Here is a 17,479-nt window from a genome sequence, read left to right on the forward strand (position 1 = left end):
GAGTTCACTTGTAACCTCTTGAGACAAATAAACTTCTGTGATCATCAGATACCCTCATTAATACAGAACTTTTCATATTTACTTCACTTTAGGAACCTTATTATAAATTAGGCACCCTGTAACTAAAAGGCAAATAATAGTTGTTTTTTGTTTTGTTTTTTACACCATTCTGTCAGTATTCTTACCTTGCACAAATACAATTAATAACAGGACAAACAGCTATTTATGTCTTTATACAAAAGATCTTGGAACTAAGGGGAATTTCAGAACCCTTTAATGCTGCTGGATGTTTTTAAATCCATTTGACTTTCATCAAGTCAACATGCTCCTGTGGCTTTGAGGAAGAAAACTCTTTTGATTGTACAATACAGTGATCAGCACAAGAATCAGTGTCAGAACAAGTGCCAGAGGTACAGAGTAGATGCCAAACAGAAGCAGGCCAGGAGCAAGCACTTACCCCGTCACTAGCGTTCAAGTCTGTTTACCACATCTCTGACTGTGGCTATAAGGTTCTCGTTCTCCTGTGGGTTTGCCATAATAATACTGTGCAGTCTATTCATGTAAGAATCAATAGTTTCCATCGTGGGTGTTTCGCCGCTACCTATAGTTAACATAGTAAAATGAATTACATAATATTTAGACAACCACAGCTATTCTAAAAAGTTAAGACTATGCGAAGGGCAACTTGTGCCAACATGTAGCCTCTTGTGACAGATTCTGTAAAACAATGTCCTCCTAACTCCACAAAGTGAGTAGTTCCAAGGATATCAGGACTAATGAAGCATGGTTTTCTTTGATTTGGGTCTCACAGTTGATTATAACAAAGTTATTCAGATGGGCATTTATAGTATCTAAGCGGATTCCCTGGCATCTGACAATACAGATGCAACCTTCCTTTTAATCAAGGAACTTGCAGGTCCTGTCTTTTTTATTTAGTAACACTTTCACAAAACAAATGAAGGAGAGCAAGGACTGAATATGTGTCTCACTTTATTAGGAAAAGAAGAGCGAGAGTAATAAGAAAAAAGACATGTTGAAATAAAGCACTGACACTGAACCTTGCCCTGCACTCATTTTAGGATTTCAATACCTAACACAACAAAAGCTCAGAAACAGCCAAGATCATAGAACTACAACAGCAGGCCACATGCTGTACATTCATTGTACAAACATCACAAGTTACATTTAACGTGTCAGGCAGTCACAAGCAAAAAAAGTGTCTTACCTGGTAGTGGAACTCCAGCAAAGCTGGTTGTGAGGGCTTGGCGCAAGGTCTCTAGATGCTGTTGCAGCACCGTGTTGCGGCTACGCTCCTGTATCACATCTACCTCCAATTTCTCCACTGCTGTACGCATACTCTCAACGTGTTTCTGCAGAGCAGCATTTCTCTCTTCAAACTCCATGTTGGATTTACGCAGCTGCCGCAGCTCAGCTTCACGTGCTGTGAATATCAAGCCATTCCCATGTAGTAAAACATTATAGAAAACAGAACTATGATTGATAGGTAATGAAGCAGAATGTTCTAGAGTGCTCAGCTGATGATTACAAATGGTGCAGTTCTGGTTTATAGATTAAAAAGCATCATATAACGGAGTGCTAATAGTGCCTACAGTAGTACTTAAATAGACTTAATTTCTAGAGAGATAGACAAATTAGAAGACATTCAAAGTATCAGAATGGAAGTGAATAGGGGAATTGATTAGGAAGGAAGACTGCAAGACTTCCAAATGCATTCAGTAGGACACAGCACAGCAGGGGTGGCAAGAGGCCTGCAGAAAAGATACCAGTTACAAAAATACATTTCTATTGATCATCAGGAAAAGTATCTGAATCTAAAGTCTGTTCAGTCAAGAAAGTCTCTGGGACATCTGGCAAAAAAATCCTAAACTCTTGGGAGATGCAGCTACAAAAACCAAACAGAGTAAGAGAAGATACATCAGTGGAATCTTCCACATACCCAGAGGAAAAAAAAATAAAATATTGCTAACTAGCCTGAATCATCATCATGCTATATCTTAGATATTTGTTAATTTTGAAGAACAGCAGGATCCAGCTTAGAATGCCTGGAGTAATAGCATGTGGAACTTTAAAATCAAAAACATTCTCCAAAAAGGACAGTTGTGGAAAACAAAGTCAGGAAAAACTGCTTTTGCAGCCATTGTGGTTGTACAGAAGTAATGTTAGAGCACTGACCAACTGTACTCAAGCCATTACTTGAGCTGAGATGGACAAGTGCATGGGCTCTTCAGCTGGACAGCACCTGGCAAAACCTTTGGAAAGCAAAGAGGGAGCCCTGCAAAAGTTTAACTTACCTTTACTATGATTCAGGAACTCTTCTGTGAAGATTGGAATATCAAAAACAGATCTCTCCTTTGTATCTGCTTCCTTCTACAAAAGAAAAGAGTAATAGGTATTATAGCTAAATACTGTTCATTTTCAGGACTTCATGAAATTGCTTTGATCAAGAAAACAGAAAGAGAAGGAAGATCAAAAACTGAGGCAGATAAAGAGCTGGATGGAAGATACTTTCAGCTCCCACCAAGAAAGACCAAAGGGTAGGTCTCAGCATTTTAAGATACGGATTTAATAAAGGCCAAATAGCATTATCAAGAAATATCATACAACAAATTAAAATACACCCTTTTCCCCAATGACATTACACAATATAATCACTTAGTTTTAAAACTATCTGAATTCCTTTTTACTCTCCATTGGAAAACAATCCATAATCAACCAACTGACACATTTTTAAATAGGCTATACAGGAATATCAGCCAACAGGGGATAAAGTCAGCAAAATGCACAGTAAGTTTCATGGTTCTTTGTCTTTCACTACCAAAGCAAAAAAAGAAAAGAGAAAAATAAGCAACTTTTTCCCACAGTACCAATCTGCATGTCTGTTCCAAACTGGAAGAGATGTTTTCTTTGAAACATTTAGATGCCACTATTGAAAAGTATATAAACATGATTTGTAAGAATCTATGAGGAAACCTGCTTACAGAATCTGTGGTATCTTGGAAGGATAAAGGTGAATACGCATAGGCATATTTTGCCATTAGAAAGCAGCTGTTCACCCACGCTATGGCAGGTATGCATTCATGTGAGGAGAGTTTCAAGCAACTGGACTGTTTTCTCCTGCATTCTGCAAAAGCAAAAACTGCAAAAAGTTTTCACTTGAAGACACAAAAGAAGGTGGACATCTTAACATAAAGGCTGTAGTCAAGGGTCTCCTGTCAACTTACAGATCTCTTCACCTAATTTCTGATAAAGCTGGTGAATTTAGCTACGTGAACTTGAGGCTATTAAAATCTATGGTTTGTGACTATAACAGGCTTTCTTTAAAAAAAAAAAAAAAAAAAAAAAGCAGGAGGTGCTCTATAACTTAGTCAAAAACCTGAAAAACCTAATTTGACTCAAGGAAAAAAAAACTACTATAGTACATTTCAGTCACCATTTCTGCAAGTCAAAATCAATGGTAATTAATGCTTGCTTTAAAGCACGCGTTGCTACCGACAAAGTCAATGCAAATTTGGTTTGATCAACTGCAGCAACTACAATCAACCTGTTACTTAATATAGAAACAACATTAAACATGAGATAATCTCTGCGGAGAACAAAAGCTTTTCAAACCTCTCAAATACCGCAGTTGATAATGTACCATAAATTCATGCTCCAAAATTATGTAGTGTCAAATGTGATTTGGTGCCCAGCAGAAAACCTAAATGTTTAAGAGCTGATAAGGAAATTCTGGCACTTGAGCTCCAAGTATCAAATTGGTGTCTGCCACATAAGGGAGCTAGATGGGGTGAGCTGAATGCCATTTGGCAGTCAACCAGGATAGACAAGACTAGATGGAAATTCAGATGATCTGTCTTTACCTGAGGAGACTGTCAATTGATTGTTTTTAAAGTAAAAGATAAGCTGAGTTTTATTGTTTAGTAGAATTAAAGCTGGAAAGTTCTGTATTTGCTGAGCAAGAGCTCAAAGCTCACTTGGCCTGGATCAACTGGGGATGCACTAGAAACAGGCAGGACTACAGAGAGGGGAACAAACCTTCCCAGCTCTGCAAGACGCAAGTAGAGTGTTGCTAGGATTCCTGATCACATCATCTCACCTTCCCAAGCCTAATCCTTTTATTATTTTTTATTATAATTAGTATTTGAACTGTTCATTGCAAAACTTTTTGGAGGTCACCTCTATATACAATACTTCAAATTAGGTCTACATTGATTCACAGAAACTAAATAACAAACATCTAAGTGAAGTGAGGGGAGAAGGAAAGGTTTCCTTGACCTTCTGTTCTTATATTCTCTCAAGAAATAATTTAATCAGACCACACCTATTAATCATAAACACAATAATAATAGTCAGATGGCTAAGAGAAAGCAGCAAGAAAACTAAAAGCTTTAGTCTTGTTTCCAATAACAACTCTAGTACATACTTCTAAAAGCAATCAATCTTTTCTGCTTGTTCCTTGCCTGTGCAGGATTACAGCACTTGACTCCCTTGCAGAAAAGATGTGAAAGCACATCAGGTGATAAGCATGTGGAATTTTATAATACAAAGGTGAAAAATGCTTAGCAGTCAAAGGCACAGGCTTTCAGAAGAGAATGCCTGCCTAACATGTTGCTAGCTCAACTATGTACTAACTATCTGATGAAGATTTAAAGCCCCACAGGGTATGGAGGACTCCTTTTTAACTGCATTTATGATGTGAGATTTCAGTAATGATAGCTTGAGTTCAAAGGATGAGCGGTAAGACTCTGAATTTGTAGCTTGCCAGCTGTATAATTTAAAGGTTATGTAAACACCACAAACTAGAACTTGAAGCCTTCAGTAATCTGGTTTTGTACAATTAAAGCTAAACTTAGATTCAGCACCTATAGAATGAGAAATCCTGGGGACCATGTACTTCTGAAGACTGATCTTATTGCAAGTCCTTCCTTCAAGTGTTAATAAAAAGACACACCAAAAACATGCTACCAAAGCATTTTCCTGGAAGTGAAACATATTTTCCGTAGACAAGACCAGTAGCTGCCTCTCAGCAGTTCACAGCCTTGTCACTATGTAATGAACACATTAAAAAGCAACTTGAATGCTTTCCCAAGGCAAAAAAACTCACAAAGCAAAACAGATATTTCATGAAGGCCTACTGCTTACAAGTGAAGAGGCTAAGCATAAACAAGATTTTTCATTGCTTTGTTTGCAACTTATTGGTAACCATGACAGCTCTGTGGCCTTAGGTAATACAACTGCAGAGAGAAAGTTTCAGTACTTCAAGGGAAGAGATACTACAGCCAGCTGGATGCACGAGATTTGTGATATGTCTCTTCAACTACAGCATAGGCAACTTATGTCCAGATATTATCACCCTTTTCCAACATTTCCATATTCAAAGTGGGCTGAGGTTTAAGAAAGATCTCCCAAAGATTTGGTCGCTTTACACATTTTCTTCTCAAGGATGCCACAAGCATTTGTGTTACCGCAGAAAATCAGTACCTCAAACCAGCAACCTAACAGTGCTAACTTGGAACGTTTATCTGTATCTCGAGATATTTGTAAGTTTTACCTAGATGTTTACTTACCAAATAATAAATAAAATTCTCTGCTTTGAAAAATTTCAAAGTAAAAATTTTGCAAGTTGACCCTCTAACACACCAGATACTCAGAGGCTCAATTATACTGACTTGCATGTATTTATTTAACATTACAAAACAAATCTGTGTTTTAAATGTACCCTACACTCTCACTTTATCTTAGATCACTTGTATCTGCCAAAGACTTACTAAAATTAGTTTTCATCATACTAATGTTAGCATGAGAATACTCAGTTGTTTCTAACTTTGGATCAAAAATCACAACAGAAGAATTCATACTCTAAACCTCTGATTAGGGTCTTCAAGTGGCATAAACTGGTTTTCACTGACTTCACTAGAAACTTTCATCATCTGAAAATCTACTCACTGATGTAAGGGTAGAATGAAGAGGTTTACCTCATGATCATGGGCTGGCTGTCTTGCTCCATCTGAAAAAGAAAACACAAACAAGATATTTCCCCAGAATACAAAAGATTCAAGAAATCAAGAACCAAAGAATTAGAGCAGTTACACAACCATAATTCACCACAGTTATAAAGAGAAAACTTGTGCAGCCTTCCTGATAAGTCACAAAGAAGCTGTGTGTAACTTTGATGCTTTTAACACACATCCTCCAATACAATCTATATACAGTTAAATTTACAAAAATCTAATCACTTTACACACAGCTGATGTTAAATGCCATAGAAAGAACACATTCACTTCTTAACAAGCCTTTAAATGAGTATCAGGCTACATGACTAGCAGGGTACATATTTTTGTCCCATTCAATACCTTGTCTGTGTGATTTGCCTTTTTGCCTGTCCTGTGCTTTCCTGCTAAAGACTTTGTAGGCTTCTGTCTTCTGATACTGCTCCAGCTCCCGCATATAACGCTCCTTATCTCTGTCTGCTTCATCAAGGTATCGCTGAAACAAAAAAGTCCAAGAGTTTCAGGGAGTTTCCTCCCCTTCAGGAGGAAGGGAAGAAAAACAACTTGTCAGATGAAGTGCTGATCCATTTCACCTATGCAAACAGGAAAGGAGTGAAGAAACAATGAGAATCTATGAGAGATGCAGAGACATAAGATCTCTGGATAAAATAACTGTTTTCTGAGGCTCCCTTTGCTCACTTTTTTTCTTTTTATTCCAATCACTGTTCTGTTAACTCTTTTTTATTACACCTAGAAGGAACATGCCACTGAGCTACTTAACTGAATATTACCTACACATCGTAGAACAAATACTTAAGAACTGCCCTTCTGTGGCTGGGATTAAATGCCACCAAACAAGAACACCATGTTTTAAGGTTTGGATCTGTAACAGCGGGATTCCCATACACTCTTGCTTTCATGCCCCACAGACAAATAAAGCACTACCACTGTACAATCACACACTTTGTCCATCTGAAAAATGAACAAAACACAATGCCTATTGGAAAAAAGTAACATAAAGATAAAAGAGCCTAGAAGGTAATATCAGTTTAATCTATCTCCATTTAGGTTAAAAGAATTAATTTTTTTTCTAGCCTGAAGATATTTCATACATCTGCATTACAGAATGAGTTTAACTGGAGAATTCTTAAGGAGAAGTGATAACCATTTAAGGAGCAGTCAAAACACTCAATGTAATCCTTTCAAGAAAAAAAGTTGGCTTTCGAACTCTTTCCCTCGATGAGTTGAAAATTAAATGGAAATAAGTAATAAATCAGACTGGACCTTAGTGACCTGGTCTTCTAAGTTAGCGTGACAATACACATAATAACTTATAAATCCCATGCACCTGAAACATTGTTTTGACCCTGCTGAGAACACTTAACATTCCAGATTGGGGCACAACTTTGGTGATGCTGGGTTTGCATTGATTTGGACATTGCATTCCTCCCTAGGACATTAATTCTCCTTTGCCGTCTCCAGCAACGTGCTGTTGAAAGGCTGCAGTAGCTGAGCTAAAAACAGCGCAAGTTCTTCCTCCTTACCCTGTGTTTCAGATCAGTAGGAGTGAGCTCTGCAGTGCTACTTGTAAGAAGATGCTCTACGTTTTCTATTGCAGACCTATACATCTCATTAGATATTTCCCCACACAGGGGAATAGCAAAATGAATTATTATTAGGGTGTTTGCTTTATGACTATAGTAATGGTCTATCTCTGGGAGAGACTCACTATTGGTCAGTCCAGCCAGCTCAGCTGACCTGTCCTTAAGCTTACTAAATATTATACAAAGGGAAGTAGCAAGACTACAGGGCTGGAACAGGTGAAGTGTGAGACTTTCCCCTCAACTTTGACATCAGACAGCTAATTTGCTAATATTGCTGGATTATGGGACACCAACCTGCAGAGCAGTAATATACTGTGACTCCACTGCTTGCTTCAGGAGAATGACTTCGTAATTGTTAGCCAACCAAAGCCAAGCTGAGTCAGCTTCAACAAGAATTTTGGGCCATCATTTTAGAGAGATGTATTCTGACAAAGAAGTGGCCTTCACTGCCTTAATAAAACAGGGCAGGAGAAACTGACGTGATGGAAGTGCTCAGCTGCCTTCTTTCCCTGACACGCTATAGGTTAGAGACTCACAGCTTTACTCAAAAAAGGACAGATTCTCTGAAGAATGAAAAAGCAGCACAAAGAAGAGAGATTTGAACTCCATGTCCTTTTTCCTAGGTTAAAAAAAAATCTGTCTCAGTCATTATAAGAATATGTTAAGGGCAAGGGGTAGAGGGGCAGAAAAATTTCTTTCCTCCTCTCCCAGACAACAGCATCATCATTCTCACCACAGATGTGTTACCAAATCAACTGTTTTACCTTGACACACATTTTCCATTACAGTTAACACACTATGCCTATGCACCTTTTTATATCTCTGTACAACTTGTATTCTACAAGCTTAGCAAAAAGCAACAAAAGGAACTCTTGTTTTTTGCATCACCCCATTTTTCATCCAGCCATCATAGACTTCTTAGTATTGTTTTGTCCTTAAAGTATTTTCAAAAGCTTAGCTGTCCCGATGAAGTCGCATAATAATATCAAGCTGCACTGTGATTTAACTACTGCTTTGCTGTAATCTCCAACAGGTAATAAGGTAAGATGGATGATGGATGGCAAGACACTCATTAACAACATCAAGGTCCACTTCAGCAGGAATTAAAGAACCAGACCAAACATTGCCTTGGTCCTCATTCATGTATTAGACAGTGCAGAAGGCCACAGTAGTCTCAATTAGAAAATATCTCACGCTGACTGAAAGGTGGAAAAAGAAAACCCCACACTTTTCCTGAGGTAACGTGTGTAGAAACTAGAATATGTAACTCTCACTGTCCTGTTTATCATACATCTCAATTTTCTTTCTAGGCCTAGCAATTCTTTAAAACATTGTCTAAAAGTTTATTCAGGTTAACCACCTCCCTCCAGCAACCTGTCCTTTTGGTTCTGCTTGTATATAAACATCTGGTGTCCTGAAGCAAAGAGATCAATGAGTTTGTAAAATAAACAGAAGTACAAAATCTTTCCAAGGCTTTGGCCTTGGAAACTGGTAGGTTTCAGCTGTATCTGAGTTACACACAGAGCTACATACAGATGGATTGCATAAACCATGGGAAGTCTCACTAGAGCATTCTCCCATGCTCTGAATATATTCTTGTACCATCTAGAGGACACAGTCCTCCTCTAGTCACACCTGGATAAGATGCTATGGGTCTACCAGGGTTTGTTATTTGAACTCTGGAGGACCTGTGTCCCTTATTTTGAAATATATTCCTAAACACAACTTTCATCAAAAGCCTATGTTAACTTACTCACTAAAGAAAAATATTCCTATTTAACAGTAATCATAATCCAACAAGGAAAGGGAGTTTAACAATACCCGTTTCTCCTCAGGAGGCAGTTTACTCCATTCATTGCCCAGCATCCTGGTGATCTCTGGGAAAGGGACTTCAGGCCTCTTCGCTCGAAGCTGTTCCCTACGCTCGTTCATGAATCGCACATACCCTGTGAGGGGGGATTTGGGGGCATTTGTGTCCCTAAGGGGTTTCTTCCTCTTTCTCCCTTTGGCCCAGCCTCCTCGTTTAGTTCTTTGCTGCTGCAAAATGAAAACGGAAGAAAATTCAGATTGAAGGAAAAGAGTTACCAACCCTGGAAGGAATAAATACTCATACATTTTCACCAGGAGTACGTTGCTGCAGTACAACCTCTCCACAGACATAAGTTTCAAATCTTACTGTAGAGCAACCCTGACTTTCCTCTAAGCAAAGCCAAACAAGCCTCATTGTGAAAAGCTGTTTGCAGCACCTCCTAGTCCACAGGGAAAAGAAAATAACATTTGCATCAACTTCCAATTGTAAAACCATGAGGACTGATAACCCATTAAATTATCATCCTAGCTAATATAATGGCAAGTATTTTTTTGTGTGTTTGGTTTTCAGGTTTTTTTGGTTTTAAGTTATTCTCACCCTCACATACCCTTCCCCTCCAGTCTTTTGCCTGAATATCATGTTTGAAGAGATTTTCTCCATTAGTTAACAATTGTTTTTCCCCTTTCAAATCTTTCACCTTTGTGCATTCCCTGCCCAAAACGTGGGTGAAAGGACAGTGTATAAGCTTTTCTATTCTAATCTGTTCTATAGGCTTGCTTTCTCAGTAATCGCCTCCAATAGAGAGAAGAATAGACTCTAAAGGAGGGAGCATTGTAAGATACAACTGTGGCACACTATGAGTTCACAGGAATGCCGTAATTACCACTCGTATCCTCTCCGCTTCATACTACTACTACAGTAATCTCTGGACAACACTATTTCCTTATGCTATACAAATACAACTGTTTCAGTACTTCTAATCTCTCCTCAAATCAACATGTTCCTGCCATCACGTTTTAGTTTCCTTTCTGGAATTTTACTCCTTCCTTAAACAAGGACCTCACAGCTGAAGACAAACTACAAGGAGGAATATCAAATGCCTCTACCAAAAAAAAACAAAAACAAAAACAAAACTACTTTCACATCAAACTTCAGATCTTTCATGATTTAGTCACTGAAAAATCAGTGTGGGATGGTAAACAAGGCACAGTTTAAAGTATTAAGCATAATGCTTTCAAAGACATTAGTTACTCCCAGGAGAGTACAATAGTCCCACTGACTCACAAGAGAGAAAAATACGTTGTGGCAGTTGAACATTCAGTCTTCAAAAAAGACTGACTGCAGCACCAGCCTGCGGACCATGCTGGCTAAGCTAGAGCTGTTCTCTCTACATTGTGACCACCAGCTTTCCTTGGCCATCTGTGTGCAGCTGTGCAACACAGAGAAAACTCAAGAGAATCAAAAGATGAAAATGGCACATGCATGAAAATTTGTGATCCTATCCAAAAGAATCTGAACGGGCAAGGCAAAATAAAATGACAGAACTCCACAGTTTTGCTTCATTGAGAAAGTCACTATTATTTCATCTCACCTCCTCCTCAGGCTTCTGCTCAGTGTTTTCAGCAGTATTAGAGGACTCATTTTGCAGCTGCTGAACCTGTGACAAATCCTCCACCAAATCTGGGTTATTCACAGACTGTGAAGTTCCGCCACTGAACGAACTCTCAGAATGAGCTAATCTGAAAAAGCACATAGAAGCCAAAGAAAAAATTAAACCATCATATCACTAAATCACTTCCCCACTCATCTTCTAAATGTGCAAAAACATTGTAAATATATTCGGTTCTTACACTACTAAGGAACAAAAAAGATTTTAAAGCATCATTTTTGAAGAACTGGATGTTTCATCCCAGTAACTGCTATAACTACCATAGTTACTATGGATTTTCAAAGACAGTTTGACTTTTAAAGTGTTATTTTGTTTCATTTTTACTGAAGCTTTTGATTATACAAACAACTGTCAAGCAAGTAAACGTTTAGATCAGAAATCAGAAAGCATGAATCTACGCTTCCCTAAAAATACCATAAGGAATCTGAAATGAATGGTTTCATCTTTGACCAATATACACCTTTCTGGATGCATTTAATATATTTATCCACAAATACACTTACAGGTTTGTGGTTGTATATGATTTTCGATTGAACTTCATTCAACATAATCTCCTGTTGATACACGTGGGCATTTTAGGCACAAACATGACTAGCTCCCAACAGGCTCCTGAACAGCCACTATTTAATTTTGCTGTAAGAGCTTTACCCATCAGCCTTACTCCAAGAAAGGGCAAGCTGTCTGGAGGCAAGAAAAAAACCAAGCAAGCATGCAGAAATATTTCTGAAGGTAGGCAGAGAGAAATGAGCACCCATTTTGGAGCAACAATCCCATTGTCATTCTCACCACTGCACTCAGTGGTCAAATTAATAAAAGATTTTGGGACTCCTCTCAGATTCTAATCCCTTCTTGAGCCAGGCTACAGATGCCTTCGCCTTGCCCAGTTACATTCATGAAAATTACTATAACAGCAGTGTATGCTTCAGGTCTACTTTGTTCATTTACTCAGATCTACAGCTGCTTACATGCATGCCAAATTTTAAATATTCAAAATAATTGTTCCTGTTAATGTAGAATACAGCTATAGAAAACTGAGATATATTAATAAAATTGTTAGCTGAATGCCTACAGGAAAATGTGACTTTAAGTAGAGAGAACAGCATATTTTCATTACTCACTACAATCAGCAATTGTGGCATAATTACTGGTAAAGATACAAGGGCTGTAGAGATCCATGCCTGACTTTCAGATATCAGATTGAGTTCATATTACTAACAATTAGAGATGGAGAAAGGAAACAAAGCATACACAGTCCTGTAAGTTAATCATATTTGGTGTATATCAAAAAGAAAATGGAACAATACAGTTTCTTAGAATCACTGTTACAGTTTGAAGAACATTTCAGCTTTCCTATCCATTACCCTCAGCAGAAAAGCTTTCTAAACTACACATAGAGCGAAAACTTCCATGTAACATAGCCATCTGCCGCAAAAGCTGACAAAAGATCATTCAACGCATTAATACCTCTTAAACACAAACCAAATTTGAACATGTACCTCATTTGGTACCAGCAGGTTTCAAGTCCCAGATATGTAAATTCAGACCTACTTGAAGCAAGTATGTCCGTATTCCTCTTTACGGGGCCTTACCTGCAAATTCTGAATTTTATTGCTTGGGGCATTACAAAACAGAAAAGAAACTTCAAGTATCAAAACACAGGAAGAATCCTGCATATTCCTAAAAGACAACTTCTTTTGTCGGTGAGATTTTAAAAGAGGCCACTGTTTCAGTCTGTAAAAGCAGAGAGTCTGACAAACACCAAAGACATGATTTTCTCAGTGATTTTCAGAGATCAGTGATGAATGGTGTATCTTTAATAGAAATAATTTATTTAGTAGGGACCACTGTAGCCAATAGATATGCCCTCCCTCTCTGCTCACATCATGCTATCTAGATTTATCTTAAAGAGAGATCCTAAGGAAGCAAAACTTTAAAAGTTAAGAGATATTAAAGGAAAGTTTCCCATCATTTCACAAGAGTCCTGGTTTCTCCTAAATAGAGTCCTGTGATGTTCTATCAAGGCCAAGGGAGCGTTGTAGCATTCATTTTTGTTGGATTTATTTTTTTGTTTTATAAATTACTTCGAATGCCCTCCTTCCACTGAAACTATTTCCTTAGCAAGACTAGAGATAGTATCTATCAGCTGAAGGTTAAAAATAAATAGTTGCTTACCCAGTTACAGTAATTTCACCACCTTCCTTAGATCCATCTTCATCTGCAAAAAGTGTAGGAAGGGTGGAGCCAGCCACCAAGTTCTCCATACCTCTGCTAAAAAAAAAAAATTTAAAAGGAGAAAAAAGGTAAGTTAATTATCTAATTGTTTCCCTTTAGCAGAACTTTAGTTTAAACATCACAACATAACACAGATTTTTTTTTTTTTTACCCTGTAAACCAATTGGCTGGTCATAGGATCTGCTCTGAGGCCAGACAGCTATAGGCAGCTGTGCTTAAGGTCAGAGAAGAAAGATCATAAATGATGCTTCAATTCAGAGTTTCCCTCTTAACTGAGCCCTGTGCCAATGCCACATCCTTAAGAGACTCATCATTCTGATTCCTTATCTAAAAAATTATTAAAGCTAAGCAAGCACACTGCTTCTAGGTGGCGTAGATGTTGAACTCCAGCAGAGAAATACCCTTTGCTCATGTGTAAGACAAACTCAACCAGGAATGAAGGAATCTAATTCCTGCTCTACCATGAGCTGAGTATAGCTTTGAGGCCTCTACCTCAAGAAGGAACTCTGGCTTGCAGATTTTAAATGCTCAGTTACACAAAGCTGTAACTGACCTAAACAAGCATTGGCAACAGTCCTGCTTTGAGTGGGAGGCTGGACTAAGATGACCTCCAGATACATCTGCAGTTCTCTGAACCAGAACTGTACATTATGCTTTCTCTCAAAAACTATAATAGTACCTCTGACATAAAAAGGAAGAAAACTCAAATAATACAATGCTTCTAGGAAAACTGGCAAAATACTGTGGTGGAATATATAGGATTTTAATTATTAAAGAAAGAAGAAAAATATTTCCTAACATGTAGAAAAGCATCCACAACAAAGCTGGGGCTTCATATATTACAAGAAAATCTGAAAATTCAACTCATTTGAAAGAGCTCCTCTTTGAAGCCCAGAAAGCTATTTAAGCGCAGCTAATAATTCTACAACATAAATAGCTTCATGCAGTTGTCAAGTAAGAGACTAATGAAGATTTGCTTTATGTTATACAATCTTTAAGATTTGTCAGTTAAGGAAAAAGTCCTAATATCTTCAAAAAAGGAAGCTTCAGCAATTAGACTAAAACAGAATCACAGAATGTTAGGGATTGGAAGGGACCTCAAGGACGACTTCTCATCCTCACCCTGTCAATCTATTGGCACCTATCACTCTAATACGCATCTTAAAATATATATCCTCTACATGTGAACATACCATTTCCAAACACTTCTGTCCCTCACGCCCACTGTGACCTTCTCACCAGGTCCCCGATTTGCCTGGACACATCTGGACCTAGTTAGTCATCAGCAGCACAGTCTAAGGTTGCTTTCAGACTGTGGGGAGGCAGCTGGACATGAACCTTGACATAAACAGCACACAAACACAGGAAGCTGATAGAACACACACTGCATTTTGTTGTTTTTAATTTAACCCATATGATAAAGATACTAACTTTTTCAATTGATACTCAGCCACATCCTTAAGAAAATTTAACATCAGTGATTTTACAATGGCTTCTAAGCTATTCCAGCAAGCAAGAAAACAAGACTATTCCCCAAAAGCTCACTGAGAACAGACAGAAACTTACTCAGTCTTTCAGTCACATTTTTCATGTAAAACTGTCCCATGCCTTTGCTCCAAAGCCATTAGCCACTAGTTTCAACCCCAATGCAGAGCTATGTGTTCATTTCAAGAATGTAACAAAATGGGCAAAACAAAAACCCAATGGAAAGAACAGTAATGAGGAAGGAAGGGAATTGGTACTTCTCAAACTTGAGCCTTTACAGAATTCACAGGACTTCAAAAGGACAGTTGGCAACTTTCATCTAGATTTGTTCTGAATATTTGTGCAGCTTTGTCAATTTAAACTCTGGCTAAAGCACCTAATGGGACACACTTGACTAAATTCAAGGCACAGGAAACAATGCACACTTCTTCAATGGCTAGTACATACCCCAAATGCAAAAACGAAACTTAAACTGATGTTAAACTCTAAACCTTTATAAGCACTACAATTCAACGCAAGTGAGCACCACCTCCAAATAGAAGTAATTCAAACTAGAGCTGCTGATCTGAGTTCCCTGTACTGTTGTTACACTACTAGTTGTATTGGCTCAACAAACCAACCAACTGAAGAATACAGAAAGACTGATTAATTTCTTAACAGCAGCATTTGATAAAGTGCTTGAAAAAATGCGATTTATTTTGGGACAGATCCGGCATGTACTCAATTATATTCCCTTTACAAATTTTGTAGGGTGGAGCAAAGACTACAGCCAAACCAAACTGTAATGCTCAGTCTTTCCACCACTTGGAGTTTCCATAGAGATTCTGCTTCCATTTTAAGCACAATACTGCTCAACCAGAAACACTGTTCTCAGAATGCCAGCAGCACACAAATACCTCCCACTCTACTATGGATAAGCCTATACAGCCAGCAATACATTTTTCTGAATTTATCTCAGGTCCAAACACTCCAGGCTCTCCCATGCACTGACTTTACTCCCAAGTGCAGGCACTACGGAAACATGAGATTTAAGTTGGTTGGTGGTTTTTGTTTTTGATTTTTTTCCTTGTATTTCCTACATCCAGCATCACAATAGCCAACTGCAGAACAGTAGTAACAACCTGACCTACAGTGGCTGGAGGAGTTTTTGGATATCTGGTTTGGGGTGCAAAACCAACCAGTATTTAAAAAGGCTAAAAAACAAAGTGAAAAAAGTACAAGGATCAAGGAGGAAGAGCGCAAGCTCAAGCTCCAGAGAACAAAGCAGCATTATGTGTGCAGAACTCCAAGAAAAATACCAATGAAGAAGTTTTCTACCATACCATGCTCTCAATGTTTAAACATTGATAAAACTTCCAAAGAGCCATTAGTCACCTACACTAACATTAGTTAAACCTTTTTATGAGCCTAGAGAAGATTCCGCATTATCCTAAGCCATCAAAAATCTGGCCTAATTTATCTTTGTTTCTCTCCTTTCCCCCGTCTTTCAGAGAAAACAAAGGCTTCACGATCCAGAAAATCTGCAACAGTATTCCGTATCTTTCAGTTTAAATTTTCTAGCTGGACACTTCATTGTATGCAATGAGAGATCATACTTAATACTACGGTGTACCACCACGGTCTGACAGTATTACTTGGGTAATTAAAAATAACTGTAGCATATCATAGGTTCTTAAGAAAAAAAAAAAATAAAAATCAAGAATTACTAAACTATTTAGTCATCCAATTAAAAGGTAAAATTATAAATATATATTATTACACCTATGCATATATAAATATGAAGTCGGCATCCAAAAATCCAACTTCCATTGTGATTATAAAACACTGCAGGAGTTCAATTACCTCACTGCCAGCTCTAGTTTTAGAAATGTTACTGCTGAGTCGAGGATTTTTCTCCCATACTTTTTATTCCTGAAGTCTCTCATGCTTCTTTGCCAGAATAAATAGCTCCAAACCTTACCATCCAGAGCATAACAGCTTAAAAAAAGTAAGCTTCTGCTACATCAGAGGAGACTCACAGTATTCATTATCTAAGCATCGGAATCCGAGTACTTCATAATGTAAATATTTTAAACTCAGATGATTTATTGGGAGAAAAAACCCTCGGATCATCACTTCCTGTCTGTCCACATGCAGCCAGAATACCCAAAAGAGAACTGTAGCAAGTATACCTCCAATTAAAACCACAATCCTTTTGGAGCTGTCAGAGGAAGTTCAGATTCTCTCCTGACAGCAGCATTTTCTTCCATCAAACTGGAGCAGAAGCATATTATCCAACATCCTTGACTGCAAAAATCAAATTGGACTTTCCCTACAGGCAACTCATCAGACAAAAGGTCTTTGTGACTTCAGGAAAATTGCAAGTCAAACCTAATGGGATGCAAGTTCTTCTGTCAGACCCAAAAGTATATACCAGAGAACAGCCAACTGCTTTTATGTTTACTTCTTGCCAGCACAAACAAAGAAACACTGGAGACCAAAATAAAGACTTGAAGGCAAAAATTTCCAGAGTTCCACTGCATTTCCAAGCAGCTTAAGGAAAGAAGGGAAAGATATAAAGCTTAGTTTTATGTTTAGCTTATTCTGATATTTGTGGCAGACACTAACAAAGCTATTAATACTCAAACCTTAGCAACAGCTGCCAAACATCTGCAAAATGTATTTTTTAAAA

The 17,479-nt window shown here is 38.0% G+C and overlaps 1 protein-coding gene across 23 annotated transcripts in view; it reads right to left on the reverse strand.

Moving 5' to 3' along the window:
- The window catches only part of HMG20A (high mobility group 20A), a 170,748-nt gene that overhangs the window by 139,386 nt on the left and 13,883 nt on the right, over positions 1-17,479 (reverse strand). For 16 of the 23 annotated variants that reach the window (XR_010475284.1, XR_010475281.1, XR_010475280.1 and 13 more), the window contains 8 exons: positions 13,264-13,359; positions 11,014-11,161; positions 9,434-9,649; positions 6,372-6,504; positions 5,994-6,025; positions 2,313-2,388; positions 1,226-1,441; positions 458-601 (listed from right to left, as the gene is read on the reverse strand). Coding sequence is in view for 17 of the 23 variants with exons in the window: in XM_065076230.1 (XP_064932302.1) it covers positions 465-601; positions 1,226-1,441; positions 2,313-2,388; positions 5,994-6,025; positions 6,372-6,504; positions 9,434-9,649; positions 11,014-11,161; positions 13,264-13,359 (1,054 nt within the window). In the remaining 6 variants the exon portion in view is untranslated. Of the gene's footprint in view, positions 1-457; positions 602-1,225; positions 1,442-2,312; positions 2,389-5,993; positions 6,026-6,371; positions 6,505-9,433; positions 9,650-11,013; positions 11,162-13,263; positions 13,360-14,516; positions 14,657-17,479 lie in introns of those variants that run through there. The other 7 variants (XM_065076243.1, XM_065076239.1, XM_065076242.1 and 4 more) reach the window with 2 other exon arrangements.

The sequence above is a fragment of the Columba livia genome, chromosome 11 (genome assembly GCF_036013475.1).
Source record: "Columba livia isolate bColLiv1 breed racing homer chromosome 11, bColLiv1.pat.W.v2, whole genome shotgun sequence".
Taxonomy (NCBI): Eukaryota; Metazoa; Chordata; class Aves; order Columbiformes; family Columbidae; genus Columba; species Columba livia.